Below are 16,216 nucleotides of genomic sequence, written 5' to 3'. Positions count from 1 at the left end.
TCAAAGTAACATTATGTCATTACCCGTATCACTTCAGAAGAAAAAGCCAAGATTATCACATAAAAAATGACAAACATTTTCAAGGGTTATAGGTCACTTTATTCATTTATTTATTTAATTAATTAGGTTCATTAAGGATAAATAAGTTCCTCATGCTAAAGGGTTTGTTATATTTTTCCTTAAGTAAACTTCTTTGGGTAAAATTCTGTATGGCATATAAAATTAAGTTTGTTTGTTTTTGCCAGTTTTAAGAAAGCACTGGACATTTACAAGTATATTGCATGTATTACTAAACATATGCATATATATGTACAAGCAGTATACATATAATGCAAATTCAATGCCTTCTTTGAAAAAATATTCTTCCAGCTCCTCATATTAAAGGAAGACTGCACTTTGAAAAATAGGAAATTAGTACAGTCCAGAGAAAGTTAGTGAGAAATTAGTGATGGAAGCCAGTGTAGTCATTGGAAAGAAGCTGAGCTGTCATAAAGTCTTACACATGGAACGACGGTAGCAGGCCTTCATTTTGTCTTTATCCTTCGGTCTGTTCCTCAAAAAGGGCAGTCTTTTCAGTGCAACCACTTTAATGTCAGAGCATGAGGAAAAACAGAAACAGGGAAATGAAAGAAAAAAGGAAAAAGAACAGATGGGAGTTAAATGTTGAAATTAAGGACAGGAATGAATGTTGGTCTCAGCTATGTTGCTAAATTACAGCTAATCCCCTCATGCTGCTGAGGGCAGTGAAACAGGAAGCATGCACCCTGGTACTGTAAATACTTGGAAAGCACTGAAGACAATGATGAGGAACATGTATTCTGAGAGCACTGGCTATAGTCAGTCCTATGAAAACAGGAACTGATGACAATTACTTAGGGAGAAACCAAATTCCCTAGTTAAATTGTAGAAGTAAACTTTTAAAATTAGGCTATGGTTGGCTTATACTATAAAGGATGAGTCCTACAAGATTCACAGGCATCTATTTAAAAAAAAAACATTTTAAGTTAAAGCTTTCTTTAAAAATAAAGTTAGGAAAATCCATATCACACTGGAGAATTTTAATAATATGTATGTGTATATCTATACGTATATTTACATACAGGTAATACACATATATCAAAAATTATGGTGGTCAGATATATAAAGCAAATAAACTAAAAAAAAATCTTAGATTTTTTTGTTAGATTCCTAGTATTTAATAAAGGAAACACTGACTTTACTAGAATCTAGTGCATTGTTTAGCAGTATTGTGGAAATACACACTCTTTCAACAAATCTTCCTAAAGGTTAAGCAGCAAGTATATTAAGCTCATTTTTCAAAAAGTTGGTTGAGAGAAGGAGGAAAAAAGAATAGTTTGACATCAGCAATAAGTGTTAGCACTAAGTTCTGAGACAGCTAACAAAAAATGAACCCAAAGCAAGCACAATGAACCTTTAAAGCCGTGTGGGGCCTGGAGAGATGGCTCAGCATTTCTGACTACTGCAGCTCTTCCAGAGAACCCAGGTTTGATTCCCAGCACCCACATGGCAGCTCACAACTGTCTGTAGTTCCAGTTCCAGGGTGTACAATGCCCTCTTTTGGCTTCCGAAGGCAGCACGCATGCATGTGATACCAGACATAAGGGCAAGCAAAACATTTTTGTACACAACATAATAATAAACAACAAATTTAAAAGGGCACATATTTTGAAGGGCCCATAGGGTGGATTTATATAAAAAAAAAGAAGCACTCCATAAAAACAATGTGGATTAAAGGATTAATGCTCAAGTAGAGGCATTATTAGAATAAAAACTAAGCTATATCTTAGTATGACTTAACATAAAAATTTATACATTTAGGCAACAACATGAAAACATATTATACACAACCTTAATAACTGTTCTTTCTCAGAAGGTTGTCATCAGTATGTAAATAATAAAATAATCAAAGCTTTTTTGGATAAATTAGTAAGTATCCATTGAAAGATGTGCAAGCTAAAATTAGCTTTCCACTTGATTGACTGCTGTAAGGAAGAGTCAAGACTCATTTAAGCTTTTTAGTTTGATATATCTTTTCATGCTTGGTAAACACAGCTATTCTCAATGAGAAAACAGGAATGAATTGAAACAACGTAAAGATGGACACTTCTCTAACACAAAGCTGAATGGCTGCAGCATGCACATGTCATATGTAGATACTTTTCTTTTTTTTCCTTTTTCTGTTTTCAGCTGTTTTTCAAAGACTGCTTTACTGACATGACAGACAGACATCCTTCCAAAATAGGCAGGATAAAAAAAATTTAAAAATTGCCAGGAATGCGATTCTTCTCATGGCAATTATATTTGGAGACATATAGTGTTCTTTTCCTGAAGCATACTTAGATTAAGGCAACACTAGTATTGTTGAGTTTTGTGTTTATTTAAAAACAAAATCTAAAGTTGGACAACTGTAGGAAAGGAGAATATTGTTTTCTTCTGATTTTTATCCTGAATGTTCAAGGATGAAGTAAGAAAGAATGACTTAAACTTTAGACAAACAGAATGACATAAAAAAATGACTGCGTGTGTTTGTGTGTATGTGTGTCTAAACTAAACTTAAAATAATTAAGGATACACATTTTCTTAATAGGATGACAGATAGTGTTTAAAGGTAAAAGAAAAAAATGACTTATTAGCCACCTGTAAAGAAAAACTTGATGATCTTTCCACACCAGTATTTATCAATTAGGTGGACACAGAGCTAGATGGAAAAAGATCCCATAATAATCATCCTATGTGAGGCTAAAGAATTATATAGTCTATAGACTATTAGAAGTATAGTGTATATGTATCTGTATTTTTTCTACTCATTGACTATCTAGGCTGCTAAAAGTGTTCTGTAAATGATATGCTACAGATGCAAATACATCCTCCTTTCAGAGATAATTTAGTCAAGGCTATAATGTTGTACCAGTTTTTTTTTTTTTTTTTTTTTTTAGTATTTTGAGAGCTACATAGACAGGCAACCCCTTAGGGAAGCACAGGCTGCCTTTGCTTACTTTTTATTTCAAAAGAATAGTGGAGTTTGTTTGTTAGAAAGAGGGTTGTATGTAGCCAGCTGGCCTTGAACTCTCGCCAGCACTAACATTACAGGTATGCATCACCACACCTGGCTACATGTGTATGTTTATAACTTAGCAACACTGATAGTGGTGTGATCAAAGTATATAGTTTTCAAGTAATTTATGAGAATACAAATAAACAACTCTGTAGACATCTTCAAAAGCTTAATAATGAATTGTTTTCTTTCTTTCCTAAAACATGTACTTTTTCAGGCTCTTACTTTAGTCTTTCCATTTTGCTAAGACACATACTTGTAAATGAACTAAAAAGTCTATAAATTATATCAGGCATATTTTGTGAGACTTCCAAGTCTAATAAAAACTAAATCTTAAGTTTCTATATTTACATTTCCCCATCTTTATTGCATTTTAACCAAAACTTCAGCAAGTATCTATCAATAATTTTTGAGACTTAAGCTATCTTTAAATAATTCTGTAATACCTCTTCAAATTAGTATTTTTACTTCCATAATATAACTTTGTTCCAATTTTACACTATGAAAGAATATTAGTAAAAAGCTCATTGTAAAATACCTTATTTTGAGTATTAATGAAATGAAATCTTATTCTTATTTCTTATCTTTACAATTAATTACTCTGTGAAGTATAAACAGAAAAGGCTTGCCTACTGGAGGAGAAGATGTAGCCAAGCTCTTATTTGAATGTTCTTTTTACCATATTTTACCTTACTAGCATAATGGTGGTTATCTCTATCTAGATGTACACTATTGTAGTTTGCAATTAATTTCATAAACATCAAGTTAAAAGACTGTTAGAAATTGTCTTCTTTAAAAGAGAAATCTAAATCAATAATCTGTTTAAGGCACTTAAGCACTCACTGCTGCTCTTCTTTGTCCCCAGGGTTTGGCCATCTTCTAAAGAGTTTGACCCTACTGAAGAGCTGTCTTGACTGTCTTGATGGGGTAGCTGAAGAAATCCTTCACTGGAGTCTGAGCGGGTGGGTGTTAGTGTTAGAGATTTCTGACGTTCCCGGTTAATATCCTTCTTGGACTTTATCAATTTTCTCATTTTTAGAGTAATCCAGTTGCCTCTCCTAATAGAATTAAAAGAATTCGTAGTATAAAGTTCAACAATAATCCTCATAATATTATAAGCCTTAATAATACTACAGATAACGTTTTCTTTAAAACAGATCCTTAAAATACAATTAGTGGTACCTTCTAGGAGGAGATGGGTCATAAAATTTGTATTGATCCATAATTTTCTCTTCTAATTTTTCTTTCTGACGTCTCAATTCATTTAATTTATCACTATAAAAATGAAAATTATATTTTAGAATATGCATATTTTATCCAATGACTTTATGACTATTTCCTTACTTCTTCCCAGAACATAAACAAACACAGAAACCATTATTGATAAATGAGAGACCTATAGCTCTAGTTGCATATGTAGCTGAAGATAGCAGTATCTGGTATCAATGTGAGAACAGGCCTTTGGTCCAGGGAGGGCACATTTTTCCAATGCAGTGGAATGCCAAGGCAGTGGGGTGGAGAGGGTGATTAGGATCAAGTGCACCTTTGTAAAGACAAGTGGAGGGGGAGGGGGGATGGGAGCGCAGTGGGGGAAATGGATAACATTTCAAATGTAAATACAGAGAGTAGCTAATAAAAAAAAAAAAAGAAGTAACAATAAGCTTCTTCCATATTTCTTCTTTAAATGTACTACAGAAGATGCTCTATGAACAGATGCTGCTTAAAAGTTACAGAGTTAATGTCTGGACTTGACACTTATGGAAGTCTGATAGTTGAGAATAAGACTGCAGAGGACCACAGCTCCCAGTACAATTCTCCCCATATGTGATAAACTGTCATTACAAACCACTACGTTTATGAATACTTGTTTGCTGTCACTCCTTTGAGAACCACAGGACAGACAGTTAGAAATGCCTTGACATTTAAGGTGGTTATTTGTAGCTTAATTTCAATGAGTCAAAATAGAGAATATCTGAATGCCAAACATATAGGACCAAAAATCTCTGAAATCTGGAAATGAACTGATGGTGAAAGTTGGGACTAAGACAAGCAGGCTCTCCTCTGCACAAGGCGCAGGAATCTGAAGTATCAAGAATGTTACATTTGCGTGGAATTTCTTAACTTCAAATATCTTATGGCAGTCAGAGAATACATATCCCTTAAAAACTGAAGATGTAGAACAAGTTGGCCAGTTACAAGTGAGATTTCTTTGCAATTCTGCATTTATCTTAAAAGTTCATATGAATTCTTTGTTCCATGAAACACTTGTATATGAGTACAGATGTCCACCACCCTAAATTCTGCAATAATTTAATGCTATAGAAGACATTGTATGCACCCTACTTTTATGTGCTCTGTCTTGCATCAAGGTCAAACATCATTTAATCCTTAAAAATTACCCTGGGAGCAGCAGATAGCTCTTTATAGAAGGCACAGAGGCTCAATGTCAACATCTGGGTATTTGTGTTGTATCAGAGAACATCTTACCTTATTGGGTTAAAGAAAGGGAAGAATTTTGTGAAGGTAAATCATAGCATGACAGAAAAAGCTGCCCACTGAGCTGCTGGGCCCAAATCTGACCCTTTTTAGATCTCCTCTCTCTGCACAGGTATACCTTATCAATAAGCCAGACAATTTTTGTATTGTATCTCTCTTGTAATTTAGTCTCAGCTTCATTTTATAGCATAGAAAATGTTTGTAAACTGCATCTTCATGGTTAGGCCACTTCTTTATTGCTTCCATTTCTTTACTTGGTTCTACAAAGAATGCTTTTTAGGTCTTATATCATAACAATATACTTTTACCACATTTCCATGTCTCTGCACTGGCGCTTTCCTGGCCCAATACACTACCTCAAATCAGTCTCCACAGCACTTTTAAGCCTCAGATTACTCAAGTCTCATCTTTGAAAATCCATTTATACATCTCCCAGACATAGGTAGCCTAGTATTTACTACATTCTATAGCCCTTAAAATATATTTCATTATGTAATCATTACATTTAAATATATACTACATTTCTGACTTTTGCTTTATATTAGATGGGGTCTTTTTATTTTCTGAGACAGTGTCTGATGTAGACCAGGTTGATCTTGATTCCCACTGTAGCCAACCATGAGCAAGACCTCCTGACCTGACTATCATGAGAGTGCTGGGGTGGTGCAAGGCAAAGGCCACCATGCCTGACTTATATGACAGCCCTCTTATTCACATTATACTGGAACTTGTAAGTCCAAGCAGGTTTTCCACCCCAGTCTGTTAAAATGCTGAGACTATAAGTACGCATCTTATTCATAATAAAGTCTTTTAGGGCAGGACCCACATGTTTTCCAGTTAGTATTTTAGTTATTAGCAGAATGTTTGTAATATAAGAAACTTGAAAATCCCTCTCAAGGCAGGATATCCTCCTAAAGTTACTTCTTTGATGCTCACTCCTGTAAAAGGCCTTTCCCAGTCAGCTCTTCCCTACTGTGGTAGGATCCTCAACCAGCTGAAAACTAGTATCTGGTGACAAGAAGGAGCAAATTTACAAACTGGCAAAAAAAAAAAAAAAAAAAAAAGCAAGGACTCACAATCTTTAGATCCAAAAATCTGTCCCCTGATCTCCCTGAGATCTACTACTTACTTATATGAGAAAGAAGTTGCTGTTTCTCAATAGTTTGAAAAGAACAAAGTATAAGGATGCTAAATTCCAAATGATTATATAGAGCTTCAAATTTACTAACTTGCTTATTACTATAAAATTAAGTGGGTCCTCCCTCCCAAATGGCAATCCAAGTTGTACACAGTCCACTATAGCAGAAATTTGTCTTATGCACTCAAGCAGAAAGATAAATTTGAATAAAAAATACATACTGAAATAATGATGTAAAAATATCAAGAAAAATGAGCATGGATTTTTTTCTGCCATTAGGTATAGCAGTAACATTAGTGCATAATACTTAAGAAAACAAAATTATTTGGTACCTAAATGTACTGTGTCTTTGTTCAACATAAAAGAGATCCTTGCTTTAATGATACTGTTACACTTGCTGACTCAGCCTGATGCAGACACCCACAGCCAATGGCGCTTCAGGACTCTTATGGAAGAATAGGAAGAAGCATTGCAGACCTTAAGGGGACAGGAATGCCACAGAAGACCAACAAAATCAACTAGTCTGGAACTTTTGGGGTCTCAGAGACTGAACCACAAATGAAAGAACATACACGAGCTAGACCTAAACACTGCCCCCCCACCCCACACACATGTAACAGATGTGTAGCCTTGTGTTCATGTGGGAGGCTGGAGCAGAAGCTATTCCAAAAGCTGTTGCTTTTATGTGGGATATGTTCTTTTAGCTGGGCTGCTTTGTCTTGCCTCAGTGGGAGAGAAAGTGCCTAGCCTCATAGAGATTTGAAGTGCCAGAGTCCGGTGATACCCAGGGAGCCACCAACCACTCAGAGGAGAAGGGGAGGGGGAATGGAGGAAGGACTGTGGGAGGGGTGACCAGGAATGGGGCAGTGAGTGGGACATAAAGTGAGTAAGTAAAAAAAAGAAGTAAATAAACACATTCATAAGAAAAGGAAAGCAAATACACATGGAAATAATGATGTAAAATCATTAAGAAAAATGAGCATGGATTTTTTTTTTCTGACACTAGGTATAGCAGTAACATAGATGCATAATACTTAAGTGAGGCAACCCAGTCACAAAAGAACACTTATGGTATGCACTGAGTGAGTACTAACCCAAAAAGCTGAATACCCAAGAAACAATTCACAGAACTTATGAAGCTCAAAGAGAAGGAAGGCCAGAAGGTATATGCCCCAGTCCTTCTTAGAAGGGAGAACACTCAAGGGAAGAAATAAAGGGACAAACAGAGGAGCAGGGATTGGAGAAAAGATCATCCTAAGACTGCCTCACCTGGGGATACACCCTATATGCAGCCACCAAACCCAAGCTCTATTGCTGATGCCAAGAAGTGCTTACTGGCAGGAACATGATATGGATGCCTCCCCAGTAGCTCTGCCAGACCCATATTGATACAGAGGAGGATGCTTGCAGCTAACTTCAGTCCTTTCTCTAGCTCATTCATTGGTATCCTCGTATTCAGTCTGATGGTTAGCTGCAAGGGTCTGCAACCCCATGGGAAGAACAAAATTATCAAATAACTAAACCCACCACAGCTCCCAGGGACTAAAGCACCAGCCAATGAGTTCACATGAAGAGACCCATGGCCCCAGGTGAATATGCAGCAGAGGATAACATTCTCTGGCATCAATGGGAGGAGAGGCCCTTGGTCCAGGGAAAGCTTGTCTTCCCAGTGTAGGGGAATGTCAATGTGCTGAGGTGGGAGAGGGTGGTTGGGAGAGGGAGGACCTTCATGGAAGCAATGGGAGAGGGAGGGGAGATGGGATTGGGGGAAGGGGATAACATTTGAAATGTATATTCAGAGAATATCCAATAAAAAAAAAAAAGAACAAGAAAAAAGAATACAAAATTTATTAGGTACCTACATGTACTGTCTTTGTTCAACATGAAAGAGATCCTTGCTTTCCATATTTTGCTCCAGGAGTGTTCTGTTCTGTAGCATTAGTGTCTGAATCTGATCGAGTAGATGTCGATTTTCTTCCTCTAAATTTCCTTTAAGTTGGCTGAGCAACTGTTTAGATACAAAAATTATTTTTGAAATTACTTGTTATAAACATGTATCTTAATTCTTACAAATATTGGATCAAATAAATACAGTTCCAAAATCAGTTTTTTCCTATCTTCAGATCTGTTCAAAGCTACATTCAAATCTTATCTTCTATTTAAATGACTACGTAATAAATGCTTAACAGGTTAGTTAAAGCTTAAATCTATACAAGAGGATAGCTCCTATCCTGCCAATATTACTCCAAGGATTAAATAACTTAGGTAAAGAACCTGGTTGTAACACTGTAGTTAATACAGCTTATACTTCTTCCAAGCAGTGTTTTCAAGTAAGCTTAAAAGTTTGTGAATAGTTTAGGTTGGCTTGATCAAAGAGAATAAACTAATTTAACCAATGATAGGTACTGTGGTGATTTGAATAAAAATGGCCCCAATAGGCCCATTGGGAATGGCATTATTAGGAAGTCTGGCCTTATTGAAGGAAGTGTGTCACCAGAGGTAGGCCTTGAAGTCTCAGAAGCTGCTCAGCCAATGTGCTGATGCCACTTTCTGCTCCCTATATATCAAATGTACAACTCTCAGCTACCTCTCCAGCACCATGCTCTCTGCATGGTGGTATGATTCCCATCATGTGGGTAATGTAATAAACCTCAGAATTATAAGCCACCCCCAATTAAATGCTGTGCTCATAATGTCTCTTTATAGCAATAAAACTCTAAGACACATACCAATAGTTACTCTAAACTTTTTGTTAAAAAACAAATCAGCAGAAATTGAAGATACACCAATTTGATTTGATATGCCAATGTTTACAAAATTCAAAGGAATTATTGTGAAAAGTTATCATTTCTTTTAAGGTAGATTTATGAACCTCTGCATCAGGATTCAACAGATCTAGAATCTAGAGATCTGTGTTAGAAGCAAAAATAACAATCAAGTAACACAAGTCTCTAATAAGCTCCCTACCTTCTGCAGGACAAAAGTACCAGGAAGAATGGTACTTATGAATATAAGTAAACATGCAGTCACAACAAGTGTCAATACTGTATCATGTTTTGTCTATTTACAATTATAAAATTAAAACATGGTAGACTTGTCAAAAACTGGATGCATTCATTTTTTTTTTCCTATCTACCGTTTTACTTTGTTTTTAAGACAGGGACAATAGGTAGCTCCATGCGCAGCACTGTGTGTTCTCACTCAGTGTACTTGAACCTGCTAGAAGATGGGAAATTACAAACAACAAAGAAGAGAAAATGCAGAAGACCATAGACCAAACTGCTCTTACAAGTCTCTTTCAATTAAAGATTCAGAAGTTAACTCCTGGGCTTCATTTCAAAACAAACAAACAAATAAACAAACAAAAAACCAGTTACTACCCATGGAGGTTCCACTGTTATTTATTCTTATGGTGAGAGACACAGTCAGAAAAGAGAAAAAAATAAGCATATACCTAATTCCGTCAACTGTCACAGGCAATGTGTTTGGGTGACCAGTGCCCATGCCAAGAAAGAGAGCATTAAGTGTAGTTCAGAAACACTCTGCCCTGCTTCTAGTTCCCATTCTTCCCTACTGAGGTTACCTCTCAGTCCTATCCTCTTACAACAGGTTAACATCTCTACCTTCTCCAAGTGTTATTATATGAGGTCACACCTAACCAAGTACTAATATTTGATTCAAATTGTGACAAGCTGCCAGCATTCTCTCTAATTTTTGCTGAGTAGCCTTCCAGGTGATGTTATTTTACCAAACTCATTTCAGCTGTCTTATTTCTTAGAATCCCTAGTTCAATTTCTCACCAATCCTGAGAAATTGGTCTATTCGTCTAAACCAGTATTTCATCCTTAGGCTATTTAAGGTTCATTTTTGATGACATTCATGACAGGTGTTTTATTTGTTTTTCCAAATCAAGTCAGTCTTCCCAGTAGAAATGTTACTTGTTTGTAGTGTATCCTGTGCTCTCTCAGAGGTATCAGCAAACAATCCCTCATAACCACTGCCCACCCTTGCCCAAAAGGAAAAAGAAGTAAATAGTTAAAACTTTTCAAATGGTTCAAAAAATCAAGAGAAACTTTTCTGAACACACACACACACACACACACACACACACACACACAATATGAGACCATCTCCAAGCAGCAACTATCAACATTGTACATGTTTGCTAAATTAATATTACGTGGCAGATTTGTAGAAAATGGGGGTGAAGAGATGGCTCAACAGAGTCCAGGTTTGATTTCTAATACCCAGCTGGTGGCTCAAAACTATCTGTAACTTCAGTTCCAGGCAATTTGATGTCTTCTGGTCTCTGCAGGCACCACGCATATAAGGCAAAACTCCCATAAACAAAAAATAATGAATAAAAACTGCACTTAATTCTCTTTTATTTCTCCATCCTCTTGTAATGACTTTTCTGCTCTAAATCAAGCCAGTGTGAAGGAGGTAAGGGGAAGAGAATAGCAAAGCAGAGAAAACACAAGGTAAGGATACTTTCTGTAGCCAACTACTAAACAAGAGTAAGATTTCTATTTAATTAAGGCACCTTGATTTTCTGTATGCAGTTCTCTGAGTTCTAGAATCCTACCTATTTTTTTTGCTTTTGCTTAAGGACTTGATTTAGTATCACATTCTGTACTCTATCTTTCCAGAAGAATCCTGACTATATAAAGATGTAGAGATTTTGAGAATGAATGCCTTAAACCTTGTGAGCTCTGTTGGATATTTAAGTATATATGCTTACAAACCAATGTCCCATCCCACTCATTTACAATTTCATGCTACAAGTTCAAAAACAGTTTCCAATAAACAAGACACATCTGGATGCATAAGTTTTAATGACTAATGACAAAGAATGAAATAAATAGTTTTCCTTAATTACTTGTGACTTTCAGTTTTGTGTGACCAATTCTTTCACATAAACCAGTAAGTCTACAACCAGGGCTGCCACTGTGATATGAATCATTACTTTTTAGGGATGTCTTGACCTAGAGGAAGAAACAATGATTATTCTGTTGACACTCACCTCACACTGGTTGTTTAGCTTGGTAGATGTGATATCCAGCTGCTGATACTGCTCCTTTAGCTTTGAAAATTCAGCTTCTAATCTTGTTTGTTCCAATTTAGAATTATTTAAAACACTTTTCAAATTTTTATGGTCCATTTGTAAAATTTCAGTCTCTTTTAAAAGCTGGCTGTATGTATTATTTAACCTACAATTAGAAATCATTAAGAAATATTTCAATAGTTTTCACAATGTGAAAATTCTGTTAATATCATTCAGACATATTTAGAGAATTTAAAATTATTTTTCTAGTCTCTAATTAACAAATAATAAGTTTTTCTAAAAAAATTATATTTAATTAAAAGGAAAAAAACAATTAAATTATGATTTCATGGTGTGGTGGTTTGAATAGGCTTGTAGTGGCACAATTAGGAGGTGTGGCCTTGTTGGAGTAGATATGTCACTGAGGGGCAGTCTGCTCCTGTCTTCCTTTTGATGAAGATGTAGCACTCTTAGCTCATTCTCCAGCTGCCATGCTCCTGCCTTGATAATGGACTGAACCTCTGAACCTGTAAGCCACCCTCAATTAAATGTTGTCCTTATAAGAATTGCCTTGGTCATGGTCTGTTCACAGCAATGGAAACCCTAACTAAGACACATGGGAATTTCAGGTTCTAAATTAAATATAAACAAAGATCAGATTAAGTGAATCAATCAACCCAGTATTAAGCACTACACCAAAATGCTGGCTAAAAATTGAAAAACATGGGCATCAGACAAATTATACATATGTAGCTTTTGCAGCTATTATAAATTATTATTTATGTAATCTCCCCATACCACTTGATAAAAATCACACTACAGCTATTTCTCTTTATTTCACAATTTACTTTCAAAACAAGGCTTAACTGATTTTCAAGAACAGAGTCAGAGACTTTTTTTTTAAACCAGAGAGAAAACAGACATCATAGATCACAAGCATTCCCTGTAGCATGCTGCTTTCCCCCAAAACTTCAAAATATTGATTTTTTTAAGTTTAGGAGCTGTCATGCCACAGATAAAGTTAGCTGGATCTGGCCCATTAAACTGTATGTAATCAGCCAAGTTTATCTTATATCATTAAGATTAGGAGCCCACAAAAGGAACACAGTAAAAAAAGCCAACTCTTGTCTAGGTGGTCTTTGTTACAATGCCTAATATAGTTTATTCAATTCATTTCTCAAAGAATTCAACTTAACTTATAACAATTCTAAGAAATCAAATCTTAAAAAAAATACAAACAGTGAAAAAATGGAAAATCCCTTACATATCTAGCAAATGTACTACCAATAGATAAAACTCCAGGAACAAGGGCATTATCACTCACACAGCTACCTAAGGCATAGTAACACCTACAACAATCAAAACATTTCTCACTGATTACTCCGCAAGGAATGGGTATCAGAGAGAAAGACAGTGCATGGAGTTGTCTAATTTATCACAAATGCTAAAATGAGTTAGTGCGATGGCTGTCAGTAAAGCGAGCCCATCATCAACCTGGTTTTGATTTGAGAGCTCTTATTTCAGTAAGTTAAGTATAAGGGTATTAAAGTATGATTTTCAATATCCACCTTGGACCTCCACATGCACTCTCAATAATCATCTCACTCATGAAAACATGCATATACAACATGCACACTACACGCACACACACACATACAAATGGGGAAAAATGAAGTGCTAGATAGACATCTGATGTCAACCTCTTACTTCTACGATTACACACATTTGCACACAAACACGTAAATGCCTACATCTCCACATACACACCTAAACCAAAAATCTCCTAAAAAAACAAGACAACACAGTCTAAGAAAGAAACTTTGTGATTAAAAAAAATTTGATTAACTGTGATTAAACAGGCAATTCAGAATTACTGGTCATCAGATAAGACCATATGTGTATGTGTGCACATGTGTAAATAGCTCTTGCTTTTTACTTTAGTAAGTTTCAAAGCTTTTTCATGTCATAAAAACAGACATAAATCAATAAATGCTGGGCAAGAGCAGACCAGAGACATAGAAAACACTTTACTTGAGAATACGCATTCCAAGCCTGGGACATTACTTTGGTCAAAATCATCACATTGGTTCCTTCTTCATCTTGGCCAGGTTGTTCTTCTGGGGGCTCCATAGAAATGTACAATTTGATGCCTGGGAAGCCCAGCTGAAGTCCATGAATTATTACAGCTATTTTTAAAATGTCTGCAATGGTCAGCTACAAGATGAGAACTTTATTGCAAATATCTTCTCCAAAGTTTGGTATGTAATAAAGTTACCCTTTTATTCTGTTCTGTAACATATCACAGTACGGTCTTCACGAGCTCACAGGACCCATGCAGCAGCCTTTTTATAAAGGAGTCTATTTTACCATTGTAATGTGCTTCCTGAATTCAACATCTTCAGAACAGAATAGCTAGATAGTTATAATAACTTTAGAAAACTAAATTCAAAACTGCAGAGTATCAAGACTCTAGTGACTTTAGAAAAGAAAAGGGCAAGGATGGCCTTGTTGGGCATCAGTGGAAGGAGAAGCCCTTGGTCCTGCCAAGGCTCGATGCCCCAGTGTCGGGGAATGTCAGGGCAGAGAGGCAGGAGGGGTGGGTGGGGGAGCACCCTCATAGAAGCAGGAGGAGGGGGAATGGGATAGGCGGTTTATGGAGGGGAAACCAGGAAAGGGGATAACATTTAAAATGTAAATAAAATATATCCAATTAAAAGGGGGGATAAGATAATTAAAAAGTTGAGTTGTATACATATGCACCTGTACATATGAACATGCATAGAAACATATTACTAACACACACACACCTTTACCTCCCTCTAAAGACAAGGCATGAAAAGTAAAGTACATGAGTAAAACATTACCTATCATTTTCACCACAAAGCTTCTTGTACTCTGCAGCTACCATTTCATGGTTTTTGCTTTCAAGCAGCATTTTTTCCTGTTCCATTTTGATCATTTTTTCCAAATCTTCCAATTGTCCTTTCTGTTTTAATAACTGATTGTAACTGAGAGGGGGAAAGGAGTTAGACATTTGGATTATAATAGTTCTGACAAAAATGCTTTATAAAAGAAAGAAATGAGAAATTTCTTAACAAAAATCACATGTAAATTTATATAAATCCCTTCCATAAATTATATCTTAGATGGGTCTAATATATGAAATTTATTATTCTACCCAAAGGAAATTTGATTTAAATTAACACAGTAAGATAAAAGTTACCGGTCTTCAAGGTCTTTATGTTCCACCTCAAGATTTTTGTGGACAGACTTTAGGGTGCCATGTTTAGAGATCAGAGATTCATACTCTGAAGCTTGCCGTTCATGAAGAAGTTCCAGCTTTTCATGATCTTTTATGAGAGCATCATAAAGAGATTTCAAGTCTTCTCGCTCTTTCATAATGGATTCATTTTCATTTTCTAAGGAAGACTGCTGGATTAGAAGCTGTGCATTCTGGTTCATAAGTGAAGTACTTTGTGAATTAAGAGTAGAATTTTCAACCTGTAAGAATGTATCTATTATTAACAAGCTTATGAAAAATTTGCCAGAGATGGTGGTACATTTCTTTAATCCCAGCATTTAAAAAGAAGAGGCAGGCATAGCCCTAGGAGTTCAAATTACTAAGTGAGCTCTTGAGAGTGAGCAAGAGACAGTTCATGTCTGTGGTGGTACCAGTGTGGAAGCCAGAGGACAAGTTGCCGGATTCACTTCCAAGGAAGTGAATTCCAGGCATCAAGCTTAGCCGCAAACATCCTTGACTGCTGGCTGGATTTTTAACAGGGTCTCTTCCTAGCCTAGAACTTACCATAAAGCAAGTCTGGCTAGTAAGTAAGCTTCAGTGCACCTGTCTGTGCTTCTCAGTGTTGGAATCACAGGCATTTGCCACCATGACTGGTTTCTTTTATAACTTGATTGAACTCAGGTCCTTCTACTTGGTAATGACTGAGCTAGGTATCTCCCCAATCCACGTGTTGCTCTTTTTAACAAAAAGTTATGTTAATTTGAATAAGCTCTAATTAAAATCACTGTAGACATATTCATAATATGGATTTTAGCTTCCCAAAGAATTAACATTACCTGTTTAACTATTTTTAGACCTGAAAAACTATTTTTGGAAGATCTCTCTAGAGTCTAAATTAGGATTTACTTGGCACTTGGAAAAAAAACTTTAAGAGGACAAATCAGTCTCTTCTCTTCCTTCCACTTGGGTTGTTCTGTATGAACCGGCACTGGCACTGGTCCTGTTAAGTTGGAGATGGATGCTTTGAATTGCATCAAATGAGTTCAGCAAAATCTAAAGGCAAAATTCCTATGTTGTATGCATCTCTTTCTCTTTTTTTAAAAATATTTATTTATTTATTTATTTTACAACCCTCTCTCTGCCCACCTCCTGGTCACCCTTTTCCATTATCCTTCCCCTTTTCTGAGTGGGTGACTCCCCCCCAACCCCTGTACCCCTCTA

At 36.1% G+C, this 16,216-nt stretch overlaps 1 protein-coding gene across 3 annotated transcripts in view; it reads right to left on the bottom strand.

The window, feature by feature from the left end:
- The window catches only part of CCDC88A (coiled-coil domain containing 88A), a gene marked incomplete at its 3' end in the record, with an annotated part of 138,616 nt that overhangs the window by 10,458 nt on the left and 111,942 nt on the right, over nucleotides 1-16,216 (bottom strand). For 2 of the 3 annotated variants that reach the window (XM_080936042.1, XM_080936040.1), the window contains exons 20-26: nucleotides 14,978-15,255; nucleotides 14,619-14,762; nucleotides 11,734-11,920; nucleotides 8,573-8,718; nucleotides 4,259-4,351; nucleotides 3,920-4,134; nucleotides 501-584 (exon numbers count right to left, since the gene is read on the bottom strand). In XM_080936042.1, the coding sequence (XP_080792168.1) occupies nucleotides 501-584; nucleotides 3,920-4,134; nucleotides 4,259-4,351; nucleotides 8,573-8,718; nucleotides 11,734-11,920; nucleotides 14,619-14,762; nucleotides 14,978-15,255 (1,147 nt within the window). The remainder of the gene's footprint in view (nucleotides 1-500; nucleotides 585-3,919; nucleotides 4,135-4,258; nucleotides 4,352-8,572; nucleotides 8,719-11,733; nucleotides 11,921-14,618; nucleotides 14,763-14,977; nucleotides 15,256-16,216) is intronic. The other variant, XM_080936041.1, reaches the window with a different exon arrangement.

The sequence above is a fragment of the Micromys minutus genome, assembly GCF_963924665.1.
Source record: "Micromys minutus genome assembly, chromosome: 1".
Taxonomy (NCBI): domain Eukaryota; kingdom Metazoa; phylum Chordata; class Mammalia; order Rodentia; family Muridae; genus Micromys; species Micromys minutus.
Note: the sequence above shows the minus strand (reverse complement) of the source record. Positions and strands in the feature narration are given on the sequence as shown.